This window comes from Zosterops lateralis (genome assembly GCF_965231275.1).
Source record: "Zosterops lateralis genome assembly, chromosome: 7".
NCBI classification, from domain to species: domain Eukaryota; kingdom Metazoa; phylum Chordata; class Aves; order Passeriformes; family Zosteropidae; genus Zosterops; species Zosterops lateralis.
Window position 1 is genome coordinate 2,889,778 of NC_139767.1, and position 27,053 is coordinate 2,916,830.

The following is a 27,053-nucleotide window of genomic DNA, read 5'->3' on the forward strand; positions in this document are numbered from 1 at the left end:
GCTGTTATTCCCTGAGTCCCAGGGGAGGGATCAGCACGCTTGGAATTGTTGTATGGTCAGTTCCATGGTGTGAATATTTTTAAGTAACTGTAGGAACTGGTTTTCTGCAGAAAGTCGCTGACTATTACTTATTTTGACATCCAAATGACAAAGTAGGGGTGGTTTATTTTGGGAAGGGATTTTGAGAGGACTGGGCAAGGATTTAAAAGAATAAATCTTTTGCATGGAAAAGGGCTAAAATTAGGTTTCCGTGCTTACGCTGACAAGTCTAAACTGAGCTGGTTTTTGAAAAATGCTCAGCGCTCATGAGAAACTATTGAAATTCCTGAGTGTGTTGGGGTCATCTGTCTTGTCTCAACCTTTAGGCTGCCTTCCCCATGGGCTGCAGAGATGGCAGCGACCCAAATCAGTGCAGCCCAGAGTGCTCAGGTCTGCCCGTCTCGGTGCGTTAATGGATGGCCCTGAGGTGGGGATGTAGAAGTGCAATAACTTCCCAGCTCTCTCATGGTCCCACCTTCTCTTCCCTCACACAATACATCAGAAATACAGGCCCAGTGCCCACCCAGAGGTTTGGGAGTGGGGATGAAGTGGAGATTCAGCTGATGGGTGTTGTGCTTTGCCTCCCCAGAGCTGGATGCCCCCACCAACCTGCGGTTCCTCAACACCACGGAGCACTCGGTGCTGGTGCTGTGGACGCGGCCCCGCGCCGTCATCACGGGCTACAGGCTGACAGCAGGGCCCACCAGGGGAGGCCAGCCCCGCACCTACAACGTGGGACCCTCTGCCACCAAGTACCTGCTGAGGAACCTGCAGCCTGGCACCGAGTACACCGTGTACCTCGTGGCGGTCAAAGGCGACCTGCAGAGCAACAGGGAGACCGGGGTCTTCACCACTTGTGAGTGAGACATCACATACTCCTCTCCCTCTGTACCCTGGCCCTTCTTCTGTGCTGAAAGTGCCTTTTGTGAGTTGATTTACAGGAGCAGCATTCCTTTTGAAGTAGCATTCCAGCAGAACAGCTCGGGAAGTGCTCCTTGTTGTTCTTTCTGAACTCGTCAGAAAAAAGAATTATTTGCATCAAAAAGCTTTCAGTAAAATACATTTCAGCTTTCCTGATGATTAAAAACAAGAGGGAAAACTTACTACTGGTACTTCACTTTTTGCTTAACTGAATGTCAGAGGAACTTAATTTTACTTGGTCTTCCTAATTGCTTGTTTTTGGCATGACAAATCAAGGAAAGCATACAACTCCCTTAAAATGGGCAAGGAATAATTAGTCTGGTACTTACATAAAGCTGAAAGCAGTCATTTCTCCAGCCCAGCCATACCATCTAAGGCAGCTCAACTGCAGTTACCCAAACTGACACAAACATTGTATTCTATCATTTTATTTTATATTTTTGCATTTCAGTCATCTGTGTTTGCGATGCTAGTTTGGAAAAAACATTAAGCAAATTTTGGAAGGAAAGGGAGTTCTGTAACAACCCCCCATTCTTCTAAATGGAACTAATAGATTCAGTGTTTAAATAATGGTGATGCCATCATATAAACTAGAAAAACTCAAAGCCACCCAAGCCCAGAACCACATCCTCTTTTCAAAAGAGAATGTGGTTTCTTTTAGAACAATGTGAAACTAAAATAAGGGCTCAAACTTTCAATCAGAGTAACATTGTTGACATTGGCAAGGTGCTTTTTGCTGACAGTCTTATCTATAAATATTCCTCAATTAGAATGTGATTTGGCATCTCAGATTTAGTATTTCCTTCAAATTCTGGCTTGTCTGAATGAAACCAGTCCAGTTTGAGGCTATAGATTTGATTAACCAAGCCTCTTCATTAATAACACTACTAAGAAGGCCATTTCAGATGAAACTCAGTGTTGTTATTTAGGCTGATTCTGGCATGCACAAAGGCTTTGGCTTGTGTGGTGCTTCTGACAGATGTCAGTGAGACCACAGATGCCTCACGCTGATGTTGGCTCCTTTCTGCTGACTTCACAAGATGCTGGTTAGGGATGAGATGGTCCTTGCTGGGACAGCTGGATGACAGACAGGATTGTGGTGTTCTGCTGAGTGGGGGGCATATGGGAGGTAAATTAAAAAAAAACAAACAGCTGAGTTTTGAGGAACACTTTAGATATCATGCCAAAAAACTGGATTCCCCAAATTCTTGGGGCTGGATGCATAGAGGATCATGCATCCACTTGAGTTATTTTTGCTTTCCTCAGGAACAAAAGCTCTGGCTATGATTAGACCACTTGCATGCTGTGTCTGTCCAGCAGCAGACAAAAATCATCTATTAGATCCTTCCCAAATCACTGGATTTTCAGAAACGATCTAGTCCAGCACTCACTTCATACCTCTGGCTATTTGTGCTGCTATAGGTCAAGTTTTCAAACTGTTTGGAGCCATCACAGCAGGTAGACTTCAATTCTGGTCAATTCACTCCACAGATCAGCCTGCTGGCTCTGTTCCTCCTTTCAACACAGAAGTGACTGAGACCTCTATTGTCATCACCTGGACACCTGCCCCAAGGATTGGTTTCAAGGTAGGAGGAACTGAGTCCCATGTTGTTTTTTCCTCTTGCTTCACTGTGGTGAGGAGGGCAGATTAAAGCCATTTCCTATGTGGTGAAGATGGCAGCACAAAGGGGAGAGGTGCAAAGGGCCTGCTGCTTACAGGGAGCAGGTTTAGGTGACAGAGATCAATGCAGTCCTGGGGCTTCAGGACATCTAGACCACAAGTTACAGGACTGACAGCTGGTTAGTCCTGATGATCAGTCAGGGTGCTGGTAGCTGTGACTGAAAGAGCAAATCTCTGTCCCCTGCAGCTGGGGGTGCGCCCAAGCCAGGGCGGGGAGGCTCCTCGGGAGGTGATCTCGGACTCGGGCAGCATCGTCATCTCTGGGCTGACCCCCGGCGTGGAGTACACCTACAGCCTCACAGTGCTCATGGATGGCCAGGAGAGAGAGACCCCCATCGTCAGGAGAGTCACCACACGTATGGCACCTGCTTTTCCACCATCATTCCTTCTTCCACTCCCCTCTGCCTTCTGGGAGGCAGTTCTGGTCTTCCCTCCCTGTTGTGGTCTGGCTTTTCTTTTGGACGCATAGGTGACAGTAGCACTGCCTCATGCAATGCAGGGTCACAGCTTCAGGGGAGTTTTTTTGGCTAATTCCTGAGGTTGAGGGTGTTGTGGGGAGAGGGGTGCTGGGGTAGCCAGCATGATTCTCAGTGCCATCAGTGACCCCTTTGTCTGAACACTTGCAGCACTGGCTCCACCAACCGGCCTGCGCCTGCAGTCCAATCCTGACACCGGCATCCTTATAGTCTCTTGGGAGAGAAGCACATCTCCAGGTAACCATGTGAATTCACTCTGTGCTCAAACCTCCTCTTGTAGCAGAATGCCAACACTTCTGTGGTGCCTTGCAGTTTGGTAGGAAATGTGCTGTTGATTGATTTGAAGAAAAATGTATGTTTCTAGATACATTTAAGGATATTAATTCACAGTTAACTACAACTTGCCATAGGACTCTCAGTGATCTACAGTCTGTATAAAATGCATTTTGGAGCATGAATATGTTAGAATATTTCAGCTGTTTTAAGAACTTGAAGGGTTTCCTCAGGTATCTCCAGTGGTTGAAAAATTGTCAGAGGGAAGGAAAGCAGAATGGACCACAAAGATTTCCAGAAGTGACAAATGAGTTTGTGCTATGGAAAGTGAGCATGGAAGTTCTGACAATGTTCAGGATGAGCTCTTTTCCCACAATAGCTGATGGGAGCTGCACAATTGACTCCCATAAAAGGTGGATTGAGATTTTTTGAAAACCTCTGTTGGTAGCTGAATCTTTCCCTGAGAGAATCCTGAGAGAAATTGGGATTTTCAGTTTGGTGAGGTCTCAGAGGGAATGGCAATCCCATGAGGGTGGCATGGGAAGCTCATTTCGGGGTGCTTGACAAAGCATCCTCTTTCCTGCTTGGCTCAGGGTGGCAAAATCTCTTGTAAAATGTCATGTGTTTGCTTCAGCTTGAGGACTGATGTGAGTGGATCCAGCAGGAGACTCCTGACTGTGGCCTCTGTGTTTCAGGCATCAGCGGGTACCGTGTGACCACTGCCCCCACGGATGGGCAGCAGGGCTCTACCCTGGAGGAGGTGGTGGGTGCAGATCAGACCACCTGCACCTTTGAGAACCTCAACCCTGGTGTGGAGTACAATGTCAGTGTCTACTCTGTCAAGGATGACCAGGAGAGTCTCCCCATCTCAGAAACCATCACACCAGGTAACGAAAGGATGAGCAGCAATTTCAGCTGCCCAGGCTCACATGGCTGAGCTCACAGAGAGCTCTGCATTGCAGAACTTATATTAGTCTGATGGTAGAGGGCTTAGACTTCACATATATTCTCAAGAAGCAGAACAGCCATGTTCCAGCATGTGACAGAGCTTCTTACAACTGTGTGTTTCTCTGCACGGGCAGCCTACGTTGTGTGTCACAGGTCAGCACATGGATCTGCTGTATCAGTACTCTGGGCTGGGCAGCAGCAGGGATTTAACTTAGCCCTGAAGTGCCCCAGCATCTGGAGCACAGCTGGTGGGAACAGGAAGTAGATGAACAGAGGTATGAGTGAGAAGTGAGCACAGGAGACATTCTGGCAGCAGTAGAGGCAAAAGATCACTTGATCCCTTTGGAGAGGAAAACCAAGATGGAAAGGTCCATCACAGCATTTGGGACACAGAGTGGTGTGTGCCACCTCACATGGCAGCTGTGGGGACTGCAGAAACTGCCTTTGTAGCCACTGTAGCAAAGTTAATATGCATTTCCCCAAATGGCTCCATTTAGTTTTCCTTTGTGAGGGCTTCGTTTGTTTTTGTTTCTGCTCTGAGATGATGCCAGCTACTGTGTTTGCTTGTTCTTGTAACACTGCTTTAAAATTTCTGTGCTTCACTGAAATGCTGTGTGCTCCCTGAGGTGAACTAATACCAAGATGCTGCACAGTTGTGCAGTAATAGCTTTAGCCCTTCACCATCTTCTGGTGGGGGAAAGCTAAGAATGTATGTGTCTGGCTTTTACAACTCTTTAAAGGTGATATGGTACATGCATTCCATGTGGATAAACAATTACTTTACAGAAAATTGGCTCCTTTTTTTTGCACCTATTCTGTAAAATAACTGTTTTCCAAGAGGGACATCAAAATAGAACATAACCACTATTATTAAAGCAATATTTATGTCCCATAATTTCTTTTCAAACTAACTTGTAATGAACAGAATGGATACGGAGTCCTGCATCTTTGACTCACTAATGTCTGATCCTGAGTAAGGAAGAGCATCCATTAGTTTCCACTGATTTCAGGATCACCCTGATAAAGTTACACAGCCAAATCTCATGGCTTAAATCAATACAAGTTTATTGACTTCAGCAACTGAAGGTTTGGCCACTGTCAATTAAAAATGCATCAGAAATTCCCTATTCCCTGCCCTGCATGATCCTAACATGCAGGAAATGAACACCTTGCTAATGGAATAGTATCAGTAGGGAAAACAGTCACAGCTGTGCTTATTTTCCCTACAGAAATTTAGGCAGCATCTGAAAGGTCATTAAAGAGCCTTCTTATTCAGTTCCTAAGACTTGAGATTCAGAACAATCTTAGCCACGTATGTCAGGCTCTTGGCCACATCATGTGCTAGACATAACCTCTGAATTTGGGGATGTTGTCACTCTGACAGAATTAATACCTTCTAAAGGTCATTTTTAACCATTTTCCCTGCTTCCAAGGAAGTGTTCTATTACTTACTGTTTCATATCATCTGTTTTAGCACATATATTGCAGCAGTTAGTTGGTAAGTAGAACCTGAGGAATTCTGGGCCAGATCCTCAAGCCATTGCAGGGATTTGAGGCTTTTTTCCAAGTGCAGTGTAAATAGTACAGACAGTGGACAAACTGCCTTGGAACTCTGTGAAGGTTCTCACCAGCTTAGGTTGTGATTTAGCCCCTTCAAATGAGCTGATATTTTTGTGGTCCCAGTGATAAAAGTTAAGTTCACCATTTAACAAGGATTTTAGAGGGTCAATCAACAGAGCTGTTGTTTTATTTACACTTCAGTAAACTTTGCTCTCTTGTAATTTACCTGTAGAAAGAAAAAAGGGCTGTGTTTTCTCTGCTTCTGTTTTTGTCAGAACATGATGGGTCTTTGTGGCTTATCATTGCTCAAGGTAAATTCGCTGCAAGTTAAGTGCCTCTTGTAGGGCTCTTTGGAAATGACACATCTAAAGAGGATTGGGGTTTCAGCTTCTGAGGGGATCGGGGCTTCAGCTTCTGTCTGCTCAGGAAAGCAGCTCCAGACTGCATTGAAGGGTAAATATAGGAAAACTAAAAACAGCAAAAGCAAAAACACAATGAGAAACACCCCACCAAAATCCTTTGTTTTCCCCAAACCCCAAGAGAAACTGTGCATATCACCGCAATTGCTTCCCGAGTTGTGTCGATGTTGATAGTGATGAACACTGCTTTTCTCTCCCTTGTCTTTCTTTTGCCTCCCGTGTGTCTCTGCCCCTCCCGTTGGCTCTTTAACTCATTAGAGGTGCCCCAGCTCACTGACCTAAGCTTTGTTGACATAACTGACTCGAGCATCGGCCTGAGGTGGACCCCGTTAAATGCCTCCACCATTATTGGGTACCGCATCACAGTAGTTGCGGCAGGAGAAAGTGTCCCTATTTTTGAAGATTTTGTGGACTCCTCAGTAGGATACTACACAGTGACAGGCTTGGAGCCGGGCATTGATTACGACATCAGTGTAATCACACTCATTAATGGCGGAGAGAGCGCCCCTACCACTCTGACACAGCAAACGGGTGAATTTTGAAAACTTCTGTGTTTTGTGACGTGGGTGGTGTCACTGGCTGTCACTGGCTGTCGAGGTGCTGGGGCTTTGTCCAAAGAGGAACTTGAGCCACTTGCTGTGGGGAAGCCAGACAGACCCAGCTTGCTCCTTTCCCCAGATGGCTGCTGGGAATGGATGTGGTGCTCCTTGTTTTTGAATTGGAGGCATTTTAATACCATGAATGACTGCAGACTTGCCAGGCTCATTCACCTTCTGCTATTCAGATTGCCAGGATCCAGTTGGAATCGAGAGCCTGAAACACGAGCTGTGTGTTCGCCAGACTTTAAAACTGTGATTCCTCAAAATAGGAGCGCTAAAGGGCGGAGCAGATCAGCAGACACCCTCCAGCCTTGACAGCTGTTTGAGCTTCCAGCAGCCCGTTTCTGTGGTGGCCTCACTCTTTCCACAATGCCCCAAAGGATGCAGATGACACCTCTCCCTGAGCACATGCCAGTGACAGCCATGCCACACCGTCAAGGGTCTCTGTAGTGCATGAGCTGAGGGCGAGCTGGAAACTGGTTCTTGCATGAAATCTTGTTGTGTTTGAAAGTCCTGAGGCTGTAAATCCTTCGACACCAGTAGAAGTAGAGTCATAGGAAATTAGTGATATGCCCTCCCCTCTCCTGTTGTGTGCATGTATGGATTCTAGATGAGATTACTTTTCCATCTGTAAGCTGCTGTATGGCAACTTTAAACCTCTCTTGGCACCACATCTGTAATACAGAATCCAGCTGTTAGAAGCACATTGCTGAAACTTGCTACCTTGTTTTTAAATTAGCCCCGAGGGGTACATTTAACATATCAGGAGTAGCCAAGAGGTTAAAGCAGCCTGACAGTAGTGCAGATATATTTTTCTCTTAACTGTAGTAGAACCAAGTGTAGTTTAGAAGTCTGTCTGCATGAGTCTGATGCCGTAGTCTGTTGTGCATGAGATACTTTTCTCTGGTGATTGATTCCCTGAACAGACACCTTGATCAGTATGAGTCTGAGAACTGAGGTAGGTCTGTTCTTTGCTGTGTAGCTGTGCCTCCTCCCACTGACCTGCGCTTCACTAACGTGGGGCCCGACACCATGAGGGTGACCTGGACTGCCCCCACCTCCATCGTGCTCAGCGGTTTCCTGGTGCGATACTCCCCGGCCAAGAAGGAGGATGATGTTGCAGAGGTGACAGTCTCACCCTCAGACAACATGGTCATCTTAACAAGTAAGTGGGTTACCTGCAGAAGTCAGACAAACATGAGAACCCTGTCATCATAAAATCATAAGGTTGCTGAGAGAAAAGATCTCCAAGGTCATTGAGTTGAACCATCAACTCAGCACCACCAAGCCATATCCCCAGGTGCCACCTCACACCCCCTGAACATTTCCAGGGGTGGTGACTCCACACCTGACCAACATTTCAGTGAAGAAATTTTTCCTGATATCCAACCTTGACCTCCCCTAGTGCAGCTTGAGGTCTTTTCTTGTCCCATCACTTGTTACCTGGGAGAAGAGACTGACCCCCACCTTGCTACAGCCTCCTTTCTAGTAGTAGAGGGTGAGAAGGTCCACATGACACAAGATGAGGCAAAAAAAAAAATCGTTTAAGTGTGGCTGGCCAAATTCTCAGCTGATCTAAAGTGATGTTACAAGTAGCCTCATACAAACTCACAACAAATGGAGATTTGGCTCTAGCTTTACCCAAGTTAAATCCAAACCACAGGCAAGTTTTTCCCTATCAATCCAAGGACAGTGATGAATCAGGCTGTGAGGCAACTGCATTGATTTGCAGCCTGGTTAGGCATTAACAGTAAAGACATGTTGTTCACCTGGTTTGCCAATAATGTCAAGGACTCTCAGTGCAGAGATTCAGGGAGAGCATGAGAATATGCAAAAGGTCATTGCTCCTTTGTATGCTCAGGTCATTGTATGCTCAGACCAGAAAACACATCCTGTTCTGGAACCTTACAGGACATGGCAGCAAATTGCGGGCATTTTCCAAAATCTGACGTTAATTTTTGGGGTAAAAGCTGTGTTGGGTTTTTGGTTTTTTTATCTCTATCTGAGAATCTGGTTAGTTAAGTGAGAGACAAGATGTGTTTTCAGAATAAAAAACTAAATCTAGATCTTGTGTGAGTTAGAACAGCTGTGTTGGAAATCCTTGGCCCTATTTCAGTTTTATCAGCTAAGGCTTTGGCCTGGTGTATAACTAAACTAGTAGATAACTAGAAGGCACCCTGTAAAAAGGTAATTGCTTCTAGTCAGTCTTCACAAACTAATGAAGCAATGATGTAAGATATCGTGCTCCTTCAGGCTAAAGCACTGCAAGGAACCATAATGCCACAAAAAATAACTTATTTAAACTTTTCTTTGTCCTGGAGGCTCAGATCTTCTATCAAGCAAAACTTGATTGTCTCCTAAGATGTGCAGTTAAAATTGTGCAGGTTGATTAGCTTCTAGATGTTAGCAAAGAAACATGTCCAAATTCCTGTTCTTCAACTCCACAGACCTGCTCCCTGGCACTGAATATCTGGTGAGAGTCTACAGCGTTTCTGAGCAGCATGAGAGTGCACCTTTGTATGGAGTCCAGAAAACAGGTACTTGGATGCCCATGTGGTTAATGCCATCCTTTAAGAATTCATTAGTGGGACTTCATTACTTTTTTTTCCCTGTGATGATGCCAAGCTGTCGGATTATACCTTTTTCTGAACCAAAGAGGGGGCAACTGAGAGGTGTTTTAAAACTTTTATTCCATTTTTGGTCTCATGTGAGGGATGAGACAGTACGTATGTTATAATTCACCCCATCACAATCAGAAGCCAAACTGTTTCTTAATTACAATACATTATAAGCCTTTCTTGGCCTGTCAGCTTTTGCCACACAATGCTGTTAATGCCTTAAAGCCAATCATCTAAAATTACTCCTCGTGGGTCCTACTACAATCCATCTTATATAGTTCTAATTGTCTAGTCTTACTTGCAATGCCATCATTTGAAACTTGTTTCTAGTTCCATTTCTCTCTCAAAAGTGTCTGTCCTATTCTGTGGCATTTCTAAGCCAGCATTTTCTATCTCAAAGTTTGCATACAGATAACTAGAGGCATGCTTTGTGAGCTTTCTGTCAGGCTTTGAGAATTCCCTGCAAATCCATTTCCCACCCCAAGCAGTTTGGGTTGAGCTCAGCCTTGTGTCTCTGGAAACCCTCAGGTCTGGATTCCCCCACGGGGCTGGACTTCTCGGACATCACGGCCAACTCCTTCACGGTGCACTGGATCGCCCCTCGCGCCACCATCACGGGCTACAGGATCCGCTACCAGCCCGAGCAGGGCGGGGGCCGGCCCAAGGAGGAACGAGTGCCGCCCTCCAGGAACTCCATCACCCTCACCAGCCTGCAGCCAGGCACCGAATACGTGGTCAGCATCATCGCCGTCAACGGCAGGGAGGAGAGCCTGCCCTTGGTTGGCCAGCAGACCACAGGTGAGCCTGGAGGGAATGCTGCCTTTGGAGTGTCCTCTAGCGAGGCAGTTGTTTTTAAATCACGTCTCCCCTACTAGCTTTGTTCATGAGGAAATGCCTGTGTACTGAGGTAGGGCCTGATTTAGAAAAAGATGGGAGGACCAGTGCTGCTTTCAGATGTTTCTAGGGCCAGCAGAGCTGTTTTCATTAAATCCACTCCAGTGCCATGTGGATACATCTCTTTGGAGAGGAATGTGCCCTGAGCCAAAGGACAGACAGATGAGTGGCAGAGGAGCATGGTATATAAGTGGAGTATGTAGCTGATGTACAACTGTGCTTAAACTCCCTTCTCAATTCTCTGGTTTTCTAGTGTCTGATGTTCCAAGGGACCTGGAAGTCACCCCTACCAGCCCCACTAGCCTCAGGATTTCCTGGGATGCTCCTGCAGTGACAGTCAGATACTACCGGATCACTTATGGTGAAACAGGTGAGGGCAGGCTGCTACAGCTGGTCCCAGACCAGAAACACTATTCTGAGGCCATGAAAGCAAACAGCAAAGGCACCTTGGGCTGTAGCAGACATATAGATGCCTTTTTTAAAAAAGAGCAACTCATATTTTGTCTACTTAAAAGAAAGAGCATCTGGAGTATTCCAGTAATTTTACTGGTGGTTCTGTGTACATATTCCATTCTTTTCCTTAGAGTGGTCAAAACAGCTTTGACTGAACAACCACTGAAATCAACAGGGTCCTGTCTTCAGCTTGGTGCATATAGGACTGTCCTGGTTTTTGTAGAGATTTTAAATGTATGCTTTACAGATCCATCACATTTCTTTCTTAACCTACTCTTCCTAGGTGGAAGCAGCCCAGTGCAGGAGTTCACAGTGCCTGGCACCGTGTCTACTGCCACCATCACTGGCATCAAGCCTGGTGTGGAATACACCATCACTGTGTATGCTGTAACTGGCCGTGGAGACAGCCCTGCCAGCAGCAAGCCAGTCACTGTCACCTACAGAACAGGTGAGACCTCCTTAAACCAAACAAGGCCAAACCTCCCACAGCTTTGTGTTGGCTTTTCCCATAAATGTGCACCACTGATCCCTGGTCTCTTTTAGTAGCCATGGGCTGTAAGGCCAGCAGTTTCAGTGGAGCTGTGTATCTTGGTGGGCCCAGCATGAAGACTGACATGGCACAGGAGGGGACTGTGGACTTGGAGAAGGGAAACCCTGTGGAGCGCAGATGGGGATAAAAGCAGTGCTCAACTGCTCATTGCAGAGTGGAAATCCTGTTGGGCTCTCAAAATGTGGGGTCACTGCTGGCTTAACTCTAGTGCTTCACTGTCAGATTATATGACCCTGAGGAGACCTAACTTTGTAATGCCAAGACTGTTGTCTCACTCCTGATTTGGATATAGCCTAATCCTACTCCTGCTGTAGCTGCAGATAAAGGCACTTAGTAGCCTTTAAAACAACAAAAATCCTCAACTTAGGTTGATATGAGATCACTCACCCACACATGATGGTTAAGGCTTTTTTGGTCTGGGTTAGCATGAGAGACAAATGAATAGCAACGTGTGTTTTCTCTTCTAAGCAGTGCAGAATAAAAATCAGCCATGACACAACAGTGGAGGGAGGGTTTCCTGTACCAGCATACTCAGAAAAATGTTATTTGTTCCTCAGAAATAGACACACCATCCCAGATGCAAGTCACTGATGTCCAGGACAACAGTATCAGCATCAGATGGCTCCCTTCAACATCCCCAGTCACAGGGTATCGGGTGACTGCTGTCCCCAAGAATGGACATGGGCCCACAAAAACAGAAATTGTCCCTGCAGGTAAGAGTCATCTCATCCTTTACTGGATCTGTAAAGAATGCAAGATGTGACCACTGAAATTCTGCTGCTGCTTGCACCATTTTTTTGCCATCCTGCTGATTTTCAGTTCTATCTCATCCAGGACAGATGAGTTTGGGCAGATTTTTGCCCCAAAAGCTTCATATTTCTTTGACACCAGTGTACTGCAAAAGTTCGTTCTCAGCAGCCTCAGTGTGCATGAAAAGCACCTGCATTTCAAAGAAATACCATTGGAGTTTCTAGGATCCAGCAAACCTTGCTCTGAAATCCTTCTGGAAGTCACATAATGTGACCCTTGGTCACAGCAGGATTCAGTCACATACACTGCAGGTCTGTAGTGGAGTACCTGTGGGACCTGCCATGGCAGCTCTCAGGAAAACTGCATTTCGTGGGGTCAGCAGAGCACTTGGGGATGCTTGTGATGCAGCTGAGATGGTCAGTCTTATCCTAAAAAAATGATGAAAGCTGGTCTCCCTGTTCTACCCACTCTGCTAACCTGCCCTTTCAGCTGTGGAGCCTTGGAGCAGGTACAAATTGCAGTTGTGCACTGCCAGAGAAGCGTGGTGCAATTTAAAGGCAAATTTAATTTCTCAGTCCCACCTTGTTTTAATGACATTTATTCATGGTATGGCTTAGACAGGCCATTCATTCAGGGCCTGCACTCTGCAGCTTTGTGCTGTTCTTTGACTGATGGTATTCTTTCCTGCCAGATCAAACCCAAGTGACTATTGAAGGCCTGCAGCCCACAGTGGAGTACACGGTCAGTGTCGCTGCTCAGAATCAGAACGGGGAGAGCCAGCCCTTGGTTCAGACAGCTGTCACCAGTACGTATTTCACTTCAGGGAAACAAACATGTATTCTATTGATGTCTGAACCTACCACCACATTCCCAGGGAAGGGGAAAGCCAGGGGCCTGGTCTCCAGGAGAGAGTGAACTGGTCTGCCCTGTGAGAAGTACCATGCACCTAAACTGCAGCTTCCAGCAGAAACGCAGTCCCTCTGCCTCAAGCACTGCCAAAATGCAATTTCCCACCCCCTCAAAGTGCTGTGCTTCTCATTTTCTTTCGCTGAAGCCACAAAATCTTTTGGGCTTTCATTTGCCATCAGCCAATCAGTGGGTAAAATGTGTCAGGATCCACTTTTTGTGGAGCTAGGTGGCAAAGGTGATTGCTGTCAAGGCACTGGACTGGGCTTAGGAGCACTTGCCCTATGTGAGGGGGTAAGGGAAACCACATGGGTTATACCAAGAACCTGGGATGAAGCACTGCAAAACAAAATAATTCCAGGACTGAGGTGCTGTGTATAAAACAGCAGTGCTGCTCTGGTCACAGGGGGGATACAAGAGGGACCTTGCAACTCGGGGTATGTTTGAAGTAAAGTGCTTTTGAGGGATTCCTCTGGGGTAGGGATTTGTGTGATTCTTATTTCCCTGCTCAAGCTTGTACTCAAAACCTTGACTCAGCCTCAAACACTACAGACAATGGGAGCTTCTCCAGAGCTTTGCAGAGATGAGTGAAGAGTCCACATTCAAAGCAACAAATTCCTGGACAAAAATCACCTTTGCCAACTAGAAAAGGTAGAAAATTGAGGACTAATACAACATGGCAAATGAAAAAGATTAAACTTTTTAGAAAAGCATGATTTTGATCCAATATAAAAATCACATGCCATATCCTCCCATTTTGTATAACAGATGAGTGCATTTCTGTGATAGCCACTCCAGACTTCTGAGGAACAAGGCTCACTTCCCCTGCTCTGAGCTCCCACCTTGCCAGGAAAATCCCATGAATTGGTTTAACTGGGAGGTGTGCATATCACCCACTTGCACCTGTGGACATTCCATGTGCACTCAATACAAAGCTGGAAAGTTTGTTTCTAACTGATTTTACAATATGATATGCTGAGTAATTTTGCTTTCTTGATGAGGTGTGTTAATTGGACATTAATTTGTGAAAGAAAACAGTGGGATGGATTCTCCTTGGACTGGCACTTTGCACAGCAGCTCACAGTAGTGAACAGCAGGTGCAGCATGAACCCAAGCTTACAGAGCCAGGGGGGTTCTCTGGCTGCCTGTGGCACTAGCAACCATTTACATGGGAGAAATGGATCTTAACATTCCCATTTCTTGTTTCCTCTTGTCCACTTTTAAGGTGGCTTGATGCTACTAGAGTTGTGTGACAGGAATTTTGGTGCCAAGGGACTCAAATAGGTGAGAATTGGCATCCTGGCTGCTTTGAAGGTGGCAATACAGGTCCTTTTGGTTTCAGCAAAGCCAGGATTGCCTTCCTGCTGCCTGGCACCTGCAAACTCAGGCTGAGGGATGTAAGCATGTGTGCAAAGTGCAGCAGAGAGGAGAATCCAGTGCCCCCTTGCCATGCCAAACTGAAAACCGCTTTGCATGTAATCAAAATGCTTTTTATTTTCCTCACCCACAAACCTGCTTTGTATCACTTAACCTCTTACCGTTAATTTGCCTAACAGACATTGACCGCCCTAAAGGACTAACATTCACTGAGGTGGATGTTGATTCCATCAAAATTGCTTGGGAAAGCCCTCAGGGGCAAGTCACCAGGTACAGGGTGACCTACTCAAGCCCTGAGGATGGAATCCATGAGCTATTGCCGGCCCCAGGTGGCGAAGAAGACACTGCTGAGCTGCATGGCCTCAGGCCAGGTTCTGAGTACACTATCAATATCGTTGCCATTTACGATGACATGGAGAGCCTGCCCCTCACTGGGACCCAGTCCACAGGTACAGCTCCCACCACCCCCAGCAGGCCATGGCAGCAGCCCCCAAGGGTAACGTGTGCTTCCATGTGCAACTGGTGCTCCGTGCCGGGACGGCCCCAGGGGCAGCCCAGGGGATGGGATTGCTCCTGGGGGATGGCTTAGCTGGGGCCAGAGAGCTGCCTGCCAGCACAGTCAGCCTGCATACACGTCAGAGAAGGCAGGCCAGAGAGCAGGTACACATCCTAGAGAAAGGAGGGAGGGATGTCCAGTGGTGTCCTGTCTCTCATCATGGAGCCTGATCCATAGTGAGCCCTCTCACAATGCTCTTGTCTTGCCTTCAAGATATGGGACACCTGAAAGCACAGGTAGTCACCAACAAGAGATGAGGGCAGCTTTCATGCCCCAGGAACCTTGCTGTTGGAGCCAAAGATCAGCAGGAAGGGCTGGGAGATTGCTGAACCCTCAGGTGTCACAGAGCCTGCAGATCCCTCACTGGCACTGCCCTAGGATCCACAGCCCACTGCATGCCCACACCCTGCACCCTCATCACCTGCACAGGAGAGTGCCTTCTGTGCCAGGCTGATCCAGCTACAATTCCATGCATTGAAAATTCCTTGATGAAAAAGGAAAATTACTGCAAGGAATTAGCTTAATATTGCTTCCAGCAATATGGAATCCATTGCAAGCTTCCAGCACTACCAGATGTGACTTTATTATAAAGACAGGTAGCACCTATGTAATAAAGGTCTCCCATTCATTTGTGGCTGAAAAGTTGGCACTTTAATTCCAGGGGTGGAATGAATTCAGTGGGTCCTAGTGTACAGATCTGCTGTGCTAAACTGAAGCAAAGTGATGTAATGATGGAACAGCTGGCTGACTACCTGCCAGAAATGCAAATACAATACTTTTTTAAACCCACCCTCTGTGGTTTACCTTTTGTGGGCTGTTCAAAAGTGAATTTGAAGTCATTCAAGACTTTCCATTGACTCTCATGGGCTTTAGATTGAGCTCTGAGCAAAGCCAGAAGGAAGAATTTTCCTGTATTTCCACTTTGTAAAACTGGAAAGCTTTGACAGCAATAGTGGGCCATAGTGGGAACTATGGTAAGGTATATCTTTGTTCTGTTTACAGCCCCAGGCTTACCAACAGTAAGGCAAGAAAATGTTTCACTAGACACTCCTTTTTTTAGGCAAGCATTTTTGTATGGGTAGTGGATGTGTTAGCTTGTGGACAGGCTCTTGTGTGATGAGCCTCATGGCCACCACAGCTCTGCTTTTCCATTGCCTTGCTCGCTGTGCAAGTGGCTGTAAAATGCTTCCCCTCTCCATTTGCAGTATTTTTATATGTACCTCTGCAATTCCTGAGCCTGCTTCCTACTCACTTTTGTAAATCAACCATCGTATTTTGGAAATGAACAGATGGGGGCAAGTGGAGCACAGGACTAAACCGTGAGCTGTGTGATGAAAAGCAGAGACTGGTAGAATCATTAAAACAAACTGGCCTTCTACAGATTTAAGCACCTTCCCAAGCCTTTACCTTATATCATAGCAAATGTCATTGCTCACTTACCTTCAGGGTTGAAGCATTGATATCTCCTTATTTCTGCTGAAAAATGTTGCTGTAGTTTTGAGAATCTCCTCCTGAACAATGTGTCCCCTCCCACAGTGCCTTATGCCTGTGTTTGCCCAGGGCACTCCTCTTTCCTGGCCTAAACCTGCCTCGTGTTCAGGAGAGAATATTGTCTTATCCAAGACTATATTTTTTTAAAGTAACCGTGTGCCAATCTGGATTTTTGCAGCAATTCCACCTCCAACAAACCTGAAGTTTACTCAGGTAACTCCCACCAGTCTCACCATCAACTGGAACGCACCCAACGTTCGCCTCACTGGCTACAGAGTCAGAGTGAACCCCAAAGAAAAGACTGGTCCTATGAAAGAGATCAACCTTTCTCCAGACAGCACATCTGCAGTCGTGTCTGGCTTGATGGTAACTTTTTTCTTTGTGTTGTGTGAAGGAGATTTTTGAAGAAATTTGAGATTCCTGTGTCAGGAGCTTCAGTTGGAATGGATCATTACAGCTCCTAAGGGTCTGGCTCTGAAGCTCGTGGCAAGTCAGACTGTAACTACTCAGTACTGTAGTTTTCTTAAAAGGCAAGTAATTGGCCTGCTGGGGCTGCATTCTACTCCTTTCCTCATCTAGCACTGAGAGACTGGATGCCTAATCAAATGCAAATTACCAGGTTCACAATCAAAAGTAACCTAGCAAAAAGCTTTTACTCATCTTTCACAAAAGAGGTCAGATAAAGTGATCTAACGAAGAGATTTCAAGCTGTGATATGGGAGCTCTGGCAGTCTATTGCCTATTTTTTAAGATATCTGCAAAATATAAGTTAAAAATGCAAGTCTTTTGTGAGTGAGCTTAAACTTGCTATATAGCCATCTTCTCCACTGGAAACATTTCAGGAGTTCCTGAACTGGGGAAGGCTGAAAATAACTGCTTTTATGGTTCCTGCAAGCTTAAAAAGCTACTGATCTGTTTTTAAGGAGTTTTATGAATCATTTTCAAAAATAAGCCTTAAAAAACATTCTAATCTAGGTGCACCCATGGTCTGATGCAGCCAAGGACAAAACCCCTCATGCTGCTACTTACACAATTCTCTTTTATTCACATTATTTGATTCCTTATCATAGCAAATGACATCCATTAACCCAGGGAAAAATAGGAGGGAAATTAGAGTTTCTCTGAAGAACCAGCTTTGAAGCACAGATTCTAAAACGAGGGGTGGTAAATAAGCTTCTTCCAGGATTTCTTCTGCTCCTCAGTGTGCACAGTGTGCCAGGGTCCATGCTTACTCTTTTATTACAGCTGGAAATAATTAGAATGATCCCATCAATCCTTTCCCAATGTATTTTAAGGTTTCATATTTCAGTAAGTGTTGACTGATGAACGTGGCTCCACCAAACACTGACTGAATGCAGGAGTGTCTCCCCCCGTGCTGGGTCCTTCTCATAACATGATGTAACTGTCCATTCTAGGTAGCAACCAAGTATGAAGTGAGTGTGTATGCCCTGAAGGACTCCCTGACCAGCAGACCAGCCCAGGGGGTGGTCACAACCCTTGAAAGTAAGTGCTGGCCCTCCCCAGATGACCACCTGGGGCTGTGTGGGTGCAGAGGCCAGGAGCCTGCTCTGTGTCTGAGGTGGGGCTGTGTCCAAAGCTCCATCCCAGGCCTCACCAAGGCTTGGCTGATGAGATTGCCAGTCCCCACTGTACTGACAGGACCCTTTCCCTTGTGGTGCAGATGTGAGTCCCCCTCGCAGGCCCCGGGTGACAGATGTCACCGAGACAACCATCACCATCACCTGGAGGACCAAGACTGAGACCATCACTGGCTTCCTGGTGGAAGCTGTCCCTGCGGGTGGCCAGACCCCCATTCAGAGGACCATCAGCCCTGAACTCAGGAGTTACACTATCACTGGTAAGTGAGGGCTCCTGCAGCTGCAGGACCATATCAGAAAGTACACTGGGTTCTTGTTTTGGAATTGAAGATCTGATGAAAAATACTATAGGAACAAAAGATGGGAAAAAATACCTGAGGCATCAAGACTAGGCTCCAAGAAGAGGTTACTGAAAGACCTTTTGATGGCCATCTTAGGTGGCTTCCTCTCCTTAGCTAACATTTGTGTTCCAACTTCATTTTAGGCTTGCAGCCTGGCACTGACTACAAGATCTACCTGTACACTTTGAACGAGAATGCACGCAGCTCCCCAGTGGTACTGGATGCCTCCACTGGTAAGGATCTTGTCTGGCCTTTTTGCTCATGTTAGCACACAGTAACCACATATGGCCAGTTAGGAGTTGTCTGTATCTGATCACATTTAATTTTCCCTGTGACTCACAGCAGTAGGTTTGAGAAGAGTGTCATGCAGGTGTAAGTCGGGTGAAGAATGTGCTGGTCTGCCCTGCGTTTGACTGGTTAAACCCTTTTGTTTCCACCCCAGCTATCGATGCTCCTTCTAACCTGCGCTTCCTTACAACCACGAGCAACTCCCTGCTGATCACCTGGCAGCCTCCCCGAGCCAAGATCACTGGCTACATCATCAGATATGAGAAGCCTGGCTCGCCAGTCAAGGAGGTCCTGCCTCGGCCCCGGCCTGGCACCACCGAGGCCACCATTACTGGTAACTCTGTTCTGTCTGGGGGCTCTTCACCTGAAACACTTCAGTTTCAGCAGAGAGGGAGGGGGAAGGCCTAATTATAAAATGCATTGATGATTAGCTAATAGACAGCAAAAATTGTGTTCTTTTATTGTGGTTTCCAGTACTAGAGAGTGGTCCTGTAAGCACAGCTGTCCTACAAAGACATTCCACTTCACTGATCAGAACAACCACCACATTCAAACAGTCCAGTGCTTCTTTTCACTGTCACTACAATTGTTGTCCTTCCAATGAGGAAAAGCCCCTGATTCTGGCACCCCACCAGTCACAAGTGCTAGAGATCCCTTATGTTTGGGTCCATGATACAATCTGACACAGTCAGATTGCAAACTTGCTCTGAGGAACAGGAGTCTGAACTCTCTGCCCTGTCCTGAAAACCTCGGGTGTGAAATGCACATACCTGATACTGCAGCCACACCCACCTCTCATTCTGCCTTAGTTCTTACACATAATCATAAAAGAAAAGCAACTCATAAGTCTAAAATTGTTCTGTGTCCTTCCTCCCTCCCTAGGTTTGGAACCTGGCACTGAATACATCATCTACATCATTGCTGTGAAGAACAATCAGAAGAGTGAACCGCTGGTTGGCAGGAAAAGGACAGGTAAACAAAACTCTGGATTTCTGTGTGCCAGCAGGAGATAGCTTCCATTTGGAGAATGCAGTGTGAAATACATTGAAGGACACTTGTGGAGGACTGAAATAATAATGTTTTTAAAAATGTCCTGTTCACACCTTTTCTTTGAGTCAAATAGACTTTGTAAGAAGATTTTCCTTTCTAAGGATGCAGGAGGTACGCTTCCAAATTTATATTAATCACATTTACCTGTGTTTGAACACTGTCAATGGAACAGTGTGCTTGGTGCTGGATTCTTGCTTGTGTCCCTAATGGATAATTAAATCAGGGTTAACATTACTGTCTAACACTTGAGGGTATCAAATGCAGAATCCATTCAATTTGTTGCCTGTTGCATTCCTCTTATTTTGCAACTTTCACAGTATGAGACAGATACCTATAGCAAGCAAAATACCAGCTGGACATCCAAACATGATCAAAGGGCAAGTTTCTTCCTGCTCACCAGTGATTCCTCTTAAAATAATAACCCACAAGTATCTCTTGTAATCATTTCTTCTCAGTTTGAGCAGTGGTGGGGGCTTCTTTGGGTTGCAGTGCTCCAAAGCATTGCTCAGCTGTATCAAAATTTCATACCAGCACACACTTCTTATGCCTGTGTGTGAAAGATGCAGAGAGAGAATTATGCAAGGTCATAAAAAGTGTTGCATCTTGGGGTAATTGCTAATATTCGATGCTTGGAGTGGTGTAAAACAGCTGTTTGATTTGCTGTGGTTGCTTTGCTTGATGGCCTCTAACCTTTCTTTGTCCAGACGAGCTCCCCACGCTGATCAGCAGACCACACCCCAACCAGCCCGACATCCTGGACGTGCCTTCCATTGACGAGGGAACCCCTTACCTCACCAACAACAGGTACGACAATGGCAACGGCATCCAGCTTCCAGCCTCCTCGGGGCACCCTCAGACCGTGGGGCACCAGGGCCAGCAGGTGTTCTTCGAGGAGCACGGCTACCGGCGGCCCGGCCCCACCACCGCCACTCCGCTCCGGCCGGGCTCGCGGCGCCCGCTGCCCAGCGTGGACGAGGCCCTGGAGATCCCGGGGTACCAGGTGCCCATCGTGGTGGAGCCCTCCTTCCCGCACTCCCGCGGGCCCCGCCGCAACGACAGCACGGGGCAGGAGGCCCTGTCCCACACCACCATCTCCTGGAGGCCCCTGCTGGAGAGCTCCGAGTACATCATCTCCTGCCAGCCCGTCAGCCATGACGAGGACACTCTGCAGGTAAACAGAACCATGGGGTAGCCTCGCCTCTCTCCCACCTGAGAGTCTCTCAGTCCCTTTGCTGTGCTGAGGGAGTGGCGGGAATTAGCCTAAAGAGTCTTCTTAACACATGGCTGGGACCAGGATGGATGAAAGCCTCCCTCATCTCCTTTATGGAAAAGGCTACAGGATAAAACTGCCAAAACCAGAAAACTGAAATGATATGTCAGCAGTGACATTTCACCAGGGAAAGGAGCAGCAAGCTGAGTGGGGTTTTCAAAGATTGAGGTGCTGCTTCTCCAAGCTACAGGACTCTTCCTGTGTCTCCCTTGGTTTCCTTGAAATGGCAAAACTAACACCTTGTGATCCATAGTCCAGAGTAGCCAAGTCTAACTTGGTGTGAAGTTAGAAGTTCTCAGAGTATCTAAGGGGAGTGATCTGGCTCCATCATGGTGCAGAGCATAGGGTCATCCTAAACACCCTGTCTTTCCTCTGAGAGAGGTAACACTTAAAGGGGATTCCCTCCCACCTTTCTGGTGACCTTGCATTGTCTCTTGTTGCAGTTCAGGGTTCCTGGCACTTCCTCTAGTGCCACGCTCAAGGGTCTTACAAGAGGGGCCACCTACAACATCATAGTGGAAGCCCTGAAGGATCACCGGAGGCAGAAGGTGCTGGAGGAGGTGGTCACAGTTGGCAATACTGGTAAGTAATGGCCTTAGGGAGTCTGGCTGAACCTGTGCAACCCCCCTGCCTCATTCCCCTTACTCAAGGTAACCTACCTGGTGCCCAAGCTTGACAACAGTTCAGAAAGGAAATTTCTGACAAGGACAGTTTGTAGCAGGACACTGGGACAAGTAATTTGTGAGGCCCTCTGGTTTTGGATAACTGACACACACTGATGGTGGGATGAGAGCTGTCCTGAGCTGCTGTGTAAGCACAGAGAAAGTGCTTTGAGGCTCTAGACAAGCCCCAAGGCCCCAAGAGAGATCTGGTATTTGCTGTGTTTAAAAGGAGTCAGAATCACTGGTACCTTGAATCTGTAACAGACAGGACCATCAGCTCTTGACCCTGCCCATCACACCCTGACCTGGTGGTTGTAAAGCACCCACCAGCCAAGGCACACACCTCAGGTAACAAATCACTCTGCCCAACAACAGGGTCTGCTCTCCTCCTCCCATCCCCCTGCCACGACCCAGAACCTGCAGCACCCCAAAAAACTGCACATGCAGCTACCAACCCCCTGCTGCTCCTCAGCATCTTCCAGCACATTTTCTCCTCAAAACAGGCAGAGTCAGGTTGTTGCTCACCAGCAGCAAATACAGAAACTCACACTTGCTTGTAACTTGGCAAATCAAAATGAAAATAGCCTTTGTGTCAGTTTTTTTATCATTCAGCTGCTCTGACACATGCAAATGGAAAATAAATCACAGGGAGCTGGGCTGCTGACAACCATCAAGTGTATGCCCATGGGGTAGTTCCATTACTGCCAGGATATTACAAGAAGAAAAAAGCGTGTATTCACTGAAAATCATTCTGTCTTTCAGCAGTTCCCATTGCTGTGTGTGATGATGCCTGTTTCTTCTCTTTTTTTTGTTCCAGTGTCTGAAGGAATAAACCAGCCAGCTGACGACACCTGCTTTGATACTTACACTGGCTCCTTCTATTCCATTGGCGAGGAATGGGAGCGCTTATCTGAAACTGGCTTTAAGCTCTGGTGCCAGTGTTTAGGCTTTGGCAGTGGCCATTTCAGATGTGACTCTTCTAGTGAGTAGCTTGCTGTTAACCATCCCCATCCCCACTCTGCCCCAGCACCAGTGCCATGTTTGACAGAATCAGCCTGAGCCAAACATGATGCAAATGAAGGCAGGGTCTACCTGAAGTCCTTGAACCAAAGCGGTGTTTTGCATCATGAGAAGAAGTGATGGAAAACTTTGGTTGCCTCTGAGCTGTGCAGCTAATCTAGAATTGCCATCAGCAGCAATCAATATCAATTGTATTGATACGAGACTTTTTTACCTTTGCCAGACATGTCTGGGTAATACGGGAAGGTGTGGATTTCAGTGGGTATTACAGCCAGTACTGGTGTTACAATACATCTGGTTTGCATTGCAGGCAGCCTTTGCAAAGCAGCTTGCAAATCCCATTTTCTAATTTTCTAACACTTCTGCTCAGGGCATTAAGTTTTATTCTTTGCAGAACTGTGGTTTACATGGAAAGATATCCAGCTTGACATAAGGGAATGGAACAAAAGTCTGTGATTGAGCAGTTTAACACAACACATACCCAGCTAATTGAAATTAGGCTTTTAAATTGTGGAATAAGCTCAGCAAAGAGTGTATTTCTGCAATTTGCATAGATTCAGAGGAGTCTATGTGAAGACACTTAATTTTACAAGAAAAGATGCTTATTTTACAGGATTAATATTTATATTTCATTATTTGATACACATGGCTTAGCCATTGTATCTTGCGAGATTGTGGTAAATTTTATGCTGGGTGTTTGCACAAAATAGAGCATTTAAATTTTTTTCTCTCTTTTCCTGCCCCACAGCTATTAAATTCCTTTTCATTTCTTTTCATCTCATATGAACCAAACCTCCTCTCCCTATTCTTTGTCACATCCTATGTTTTTCCCAAGAGCCTTTATACATTTCCCAGAGCTGAAACAGCCTACAGCAGTTAAAAGCTGCAGGATCTGAACCCATTTCTACCTTGGGACTTAGATGACCTGTGAAGATTCTTTCTCCTGCCTTTCCTGAGAGAATGCCAAGCTGTTTTCCTCATGTTCATGTGTGATGCTCCTGATTCTTGTTCCTCTGCCTTCTCCAGAGTGGTGCCATGACAATGGAGTTAACTACAAGATTGGGGAGAAGTGGGACAGGCAAGGGGAGAATGGCCAGATGATGAGCTGCACCTGCCTTGGGAATGGAAAAGGAGAATTCAAGTGTGAACCTCGTAAGTGTCTTTCTGCTGTTTTAGTCTGAGCTCTCATTCAGGGAAGTCTCAGCATGCCAGCTCTGTCCTGCCAGGGGGACAAGCAGATTATCAGCTGAACTGGTGACAGCTTCAGTCTGTTCTCACAAGAGATGAAGGCATAAATCTCCTATTCCTGAGCTTGAAAAGAAGAAAAGCTTTTGTTAGCTCAGGTCACTGCACACTGAGCACCTGTCTGCCCCTGGAGCTGCAGGCCAGGGACACATCACTGCTCTCAGGGGAGTGGATTACCCCAGCTGGACTTCCCTGCGGGGCCTGTCACCTCAAGGCCTTCACACTGTGACTTAAACTGCCTTGCTCTTGTCAGGAAAACACCTCCCTGTTGCAGCTTAAAGTGTCTAGAGAGCTGTGAGCCTGTCTGATGTTCCCCTGCCAGTCAGGGAGCCTCTGGTCAGACGAGGGGAGCACATTTTCCCCAGGGGCTCCCCTTCTGGTCACCAGGCTGCTTTGAGAATGCTTAAAGCCAAGGCAGGCCCTGCTCCTGAGCTCTGCCTGTGCCTCCACAGATGAGACCACGTGCTATGACGATGGGAAGATGTACCACGTTGGGGAGCAGTGGCAGAAGGAGTACTTTGGGGCCATCTGCTCCTGCACTTGTTACGGAGGACAGCAGGTGAGCAGGAGGGCTATGTCAGGTTGGGCACAGGGGATGGACAGGCTGTGCTGGGCTGCACTTCTCACACTGCTGGGTTTCAGGCCATGGAAGGGGCCAAAACATCCAAGAAGAAAAGTAATTAGGAGAGCTGAAGTGCTTGCATCAGTGCCTGTGTGGTGTAACACAGGAGCAGCCTCACTGGTGCTGGTGGCTCTAGCCTCATGTATGAATGCTCCTGAATTAATGGCTGTAAGCTAAAGGAGAGATGGATTTAGAGTGGGTATTAGGAAGAAATTCTTCCTGTGAGGGTGGACAGGCCCTGGTACAGGATGCCCAGAGAAGCTGTGACTGCTCCTGGATCCCTGGAAGTGTCCAAGGCCAAGCTGGATGGTGCTTGGAGCAAGCTGGGATGGTGGGAGGTGTCCCTGCCCACAGCAGGGGAGTGGAATGGGATGAGCTTTAGGCTCCCTCCCACCCCAGCCCAGTGTGGGATTGTGTGAGCCTTGGCAGCTCCTTGGCCACGGCACTGACATTCCCGTTGTGTCCCCGCAGGGCTGGCGCTGTGACAACTGCCGCAGGCCCAGCGTGGAGGTGGCCCCCGAGGGCTCTGCTGGCCACACCTACACACAGTTCACACAGAGGTACCACCAGGCCACCAACACTGTGAGTACAGCTTTTGTTCTCTGCCCCATCCTGGTGTGATTATCCCGGCACAGGTGGCGGGGTCGCTCGGGGCGAGCGCGGCGCGGGTTGGTGCTCCCAGCAGTGCATGATGTCCCAGGGCACACAGGGCTGCTTCAGCTCACCCCTACACACACTGCCACAGCCCCAGCAGGGCCTCGATGCATGCTCTGAGGCACCAGTGCATGCAGTGATTTCCAGCTCTGTGCTGGGAAGCAGCCCCAGGCGCTGCCAGCAGCTCCCAGCACAAACCGCACCCAGGACAGAGCTCTAAGGGAGCTAACTCTAACTTTCCTTCCCTCCTGACAGAACGTCAACTGCCCCATTGAGTGTTTCATGCCCCTAGATGTACAGGCAGACACACAACATCCACGGGGAAAGTAACATCGAGCAAGACTTCTTGCGGCCATGGCAACAGACAAACCAAAGTATAAATCCCTCTGTGCCACGATTACCATCCAAACTGGAGTGATGCTAGCAAAACTGCATCTAGTGAGAATGGCCCCCTGCTCTGGAGCCATTTTCCCAGCTTAAGCTCAACTCACAGCTTCTCCAAGCGCCCACTCTTGGAGTGTTTCAGACTTTTCTCATGATTGGTAGCGATTGTCTTGGTTTTGCTCAAAGTGCTGAATTCCAGTCAACATTTTCAAATTTAAAGGGGGCCAAAAGGAAAAAAAAAAAGGGAGGAGGGGGAGAGGTGACAAATCACAAATTTGGTGGGGGATCAAAATACTTTGGGGGAGGGAGGGTGTATAAATTCATGGTTCCCGTGCTACGCAAGAACATTTGAGTACAACAATACTGAGGTTTAGGGATAGGAAAGTCCACCAAACACTTCTGCTTTCACATAAGCATGCAGCCAGCAATAAGATAGGAACAGCAAATCCAATCACTGTGATATTTAAAATATGCACAGTTCTAATTCTTTCTTGATGATCCTAGTATTTTTCTAGCTGTATCTTTATATCTCATACTGTTATTTATCAGTTTTGTTCCCCTGACATTCAAGTGTTTTTATATGGGAATAAAATGTATGGAAGACACTTAGTATGCAGTTGACAAAAGAGGAATTTGGTGTAATTATGATCAGTGATTATTTTTATACTGTAAGTGCCAAAGCTTTACTACTGTGGAAAAGAAAAAAAACCAACTCTTTTAATAAAAAGATTTACAAACCAGACATATAGTTTAAGAGATTCTCTTTGCTGCCGTGGAATTTAGGATGAAGATGATTATCCTCAGCTGGATTATTCTGAGGTGGATAATACTGAGCGGGATGATTCAGAGCTGGAGTAACATTGCCTTGACACGAGATGGAACAAACATCCCAGAGAAGAGTGAAGTAAACCTGGAGAGAATATGGGTAGAGCAGTTTCTTAATTAAAGGCTTCCAGCTGCACCCCTGTCCTGTAGAGCGCAGACAGTGGGTAGGTATGGCACGGGCAGGAGCCACAGGCTTGCTTTGGGACAGCAGGGAAGGGAGGGAAAGGCAAACAGCCCCTGCTTTGCACAGGAGCTGAGCTGGTGCTGGTTCCACATCTAGAATTAAATAAGCTTCCAGTGGCCAAGTTGCCAAAATTAGCCAGATTGTCCAAACCTGTGAAGCTGAATGTGTTCAAAGCTTCAAAACCCAGCAGGAGCCAGGCCCCAAGGGGGTTTGAGCCTGGTCTCCTGTGCTTCTACCTCATGGTGGGGAGGGAGGGAAACAAAATGCTCCTCACAGCCCTTTTGCAAATGAAGCCGGTCTTGATTAGAGTGAACCAAGGCAGCAGTGAGGCTCTTTGCTTGTGCTGCCAGGACCTGTAGAGCTTTGCAAAGGCAGGACAGGACAGGTCCTGTCAGGATT

The 27,053-nt window shown here is 46.9% G+C and overlaps 1 protein-coding gene across 3 annotated transcripts in view; it reads left to right on the forward strand.

Annotated features, from left to right (window-relative positions):
• Positions 1–26,418, forward strand: part of FN1 (fibronectin 1) — a 51,968-nt gene extending 25,550 nt beyond the window's left edge. Inside the window, exons 20-46 of one of the 3 annotated variants that reach the window (XM_083865317.1) lie at positions 629–895; positions 2,452–2,546; positions 2,829–2,997; positions 3,268–3,354; positions 4,086–4,277; positions 6,576–6,848; positions 7,899–8,081; positions 9,364–9,453; positions 10,063–10,332; positions 10,682–10,798; positions 11,165–11,329; positions 11,989–12,144; positions 12,873–12,986; positions 14,644–14,913; positions 16,690–16,877; positions 17,927–18,014; positions 18,193–18,369; positions 18,594–18,683; positions 18,893–19,072; positions 19,621–19,710; positions 20,493–20,959; positions 21,502–21,640; positions 22,538–22,702; positions 23,767–23,892; positions 24,438–24,544; positions 25,079–25,189; positions 25,517–26,418. In XM_083865317.1, coding sequence (XP_083721443.1) covers positions 629–895; positions 2,452–2,546; positions 2,829–2,997; positions 3,268–3,354; positions 4,086–4,277; positions 6,576–6,848; positions 7,899–8,081; positions 9,364–9,453; positions 10,063–10,332; positions 10,682–10,798; positions 11,165–11,329; positions 11,989–12,144; positions 12,873–12,986; positions 14,644–14,913; positions 16,690–16,877; positions 17,927–18,014; positions 18,193–18,369; positions 18,594–18,683; positions 18,893–19,072; positions 19,621–19,710; positions 20,493–20,959; positions 21,502–21,640; positions 22,538–22,702; positions 23,767–23,892; positions 24,438–24,544; positions 25,079–25,189; positions 25,517–25,591 — 4,451 coding nt within the window. In that variant the 3' untranslated portion in view covers positions 25,592–26,418. The remainder of the gene's footprint in view (positions 1–628; positions 896–2,451; positions 2,547–2,828; positions 2,998–3,267; positions 3,355–4,085; positions 4,278–6,575; positions 6,849–7,898; positions 8,082–9,363; positions 9,454–10,062; positions 10,333–10,681; positions 10,799–11,164; positions 11,330–11,988; positions 12,145–12,872; positions 12,987–14,643; positions 14,914–16,689; positions 16,878–17,926; positions 18,015–18,192; positions 18,370–18,593; positions 18,684–18,892; positions 19,073–19,620; positions 19,711–20,492; positions 20,960–21,501; positions 21,641–22,537; positions 22,703–23,766; positions 23,893–24,437; positions 24,545–25,078; positions 25,190–25,516) is intronic. The other 2 variants (XM_083865315.1, XM_083865316.1) reach the window with 2 other exon arrangements.
• Positions 26,419–27,053: the final 635 nt, after the last annotated feature.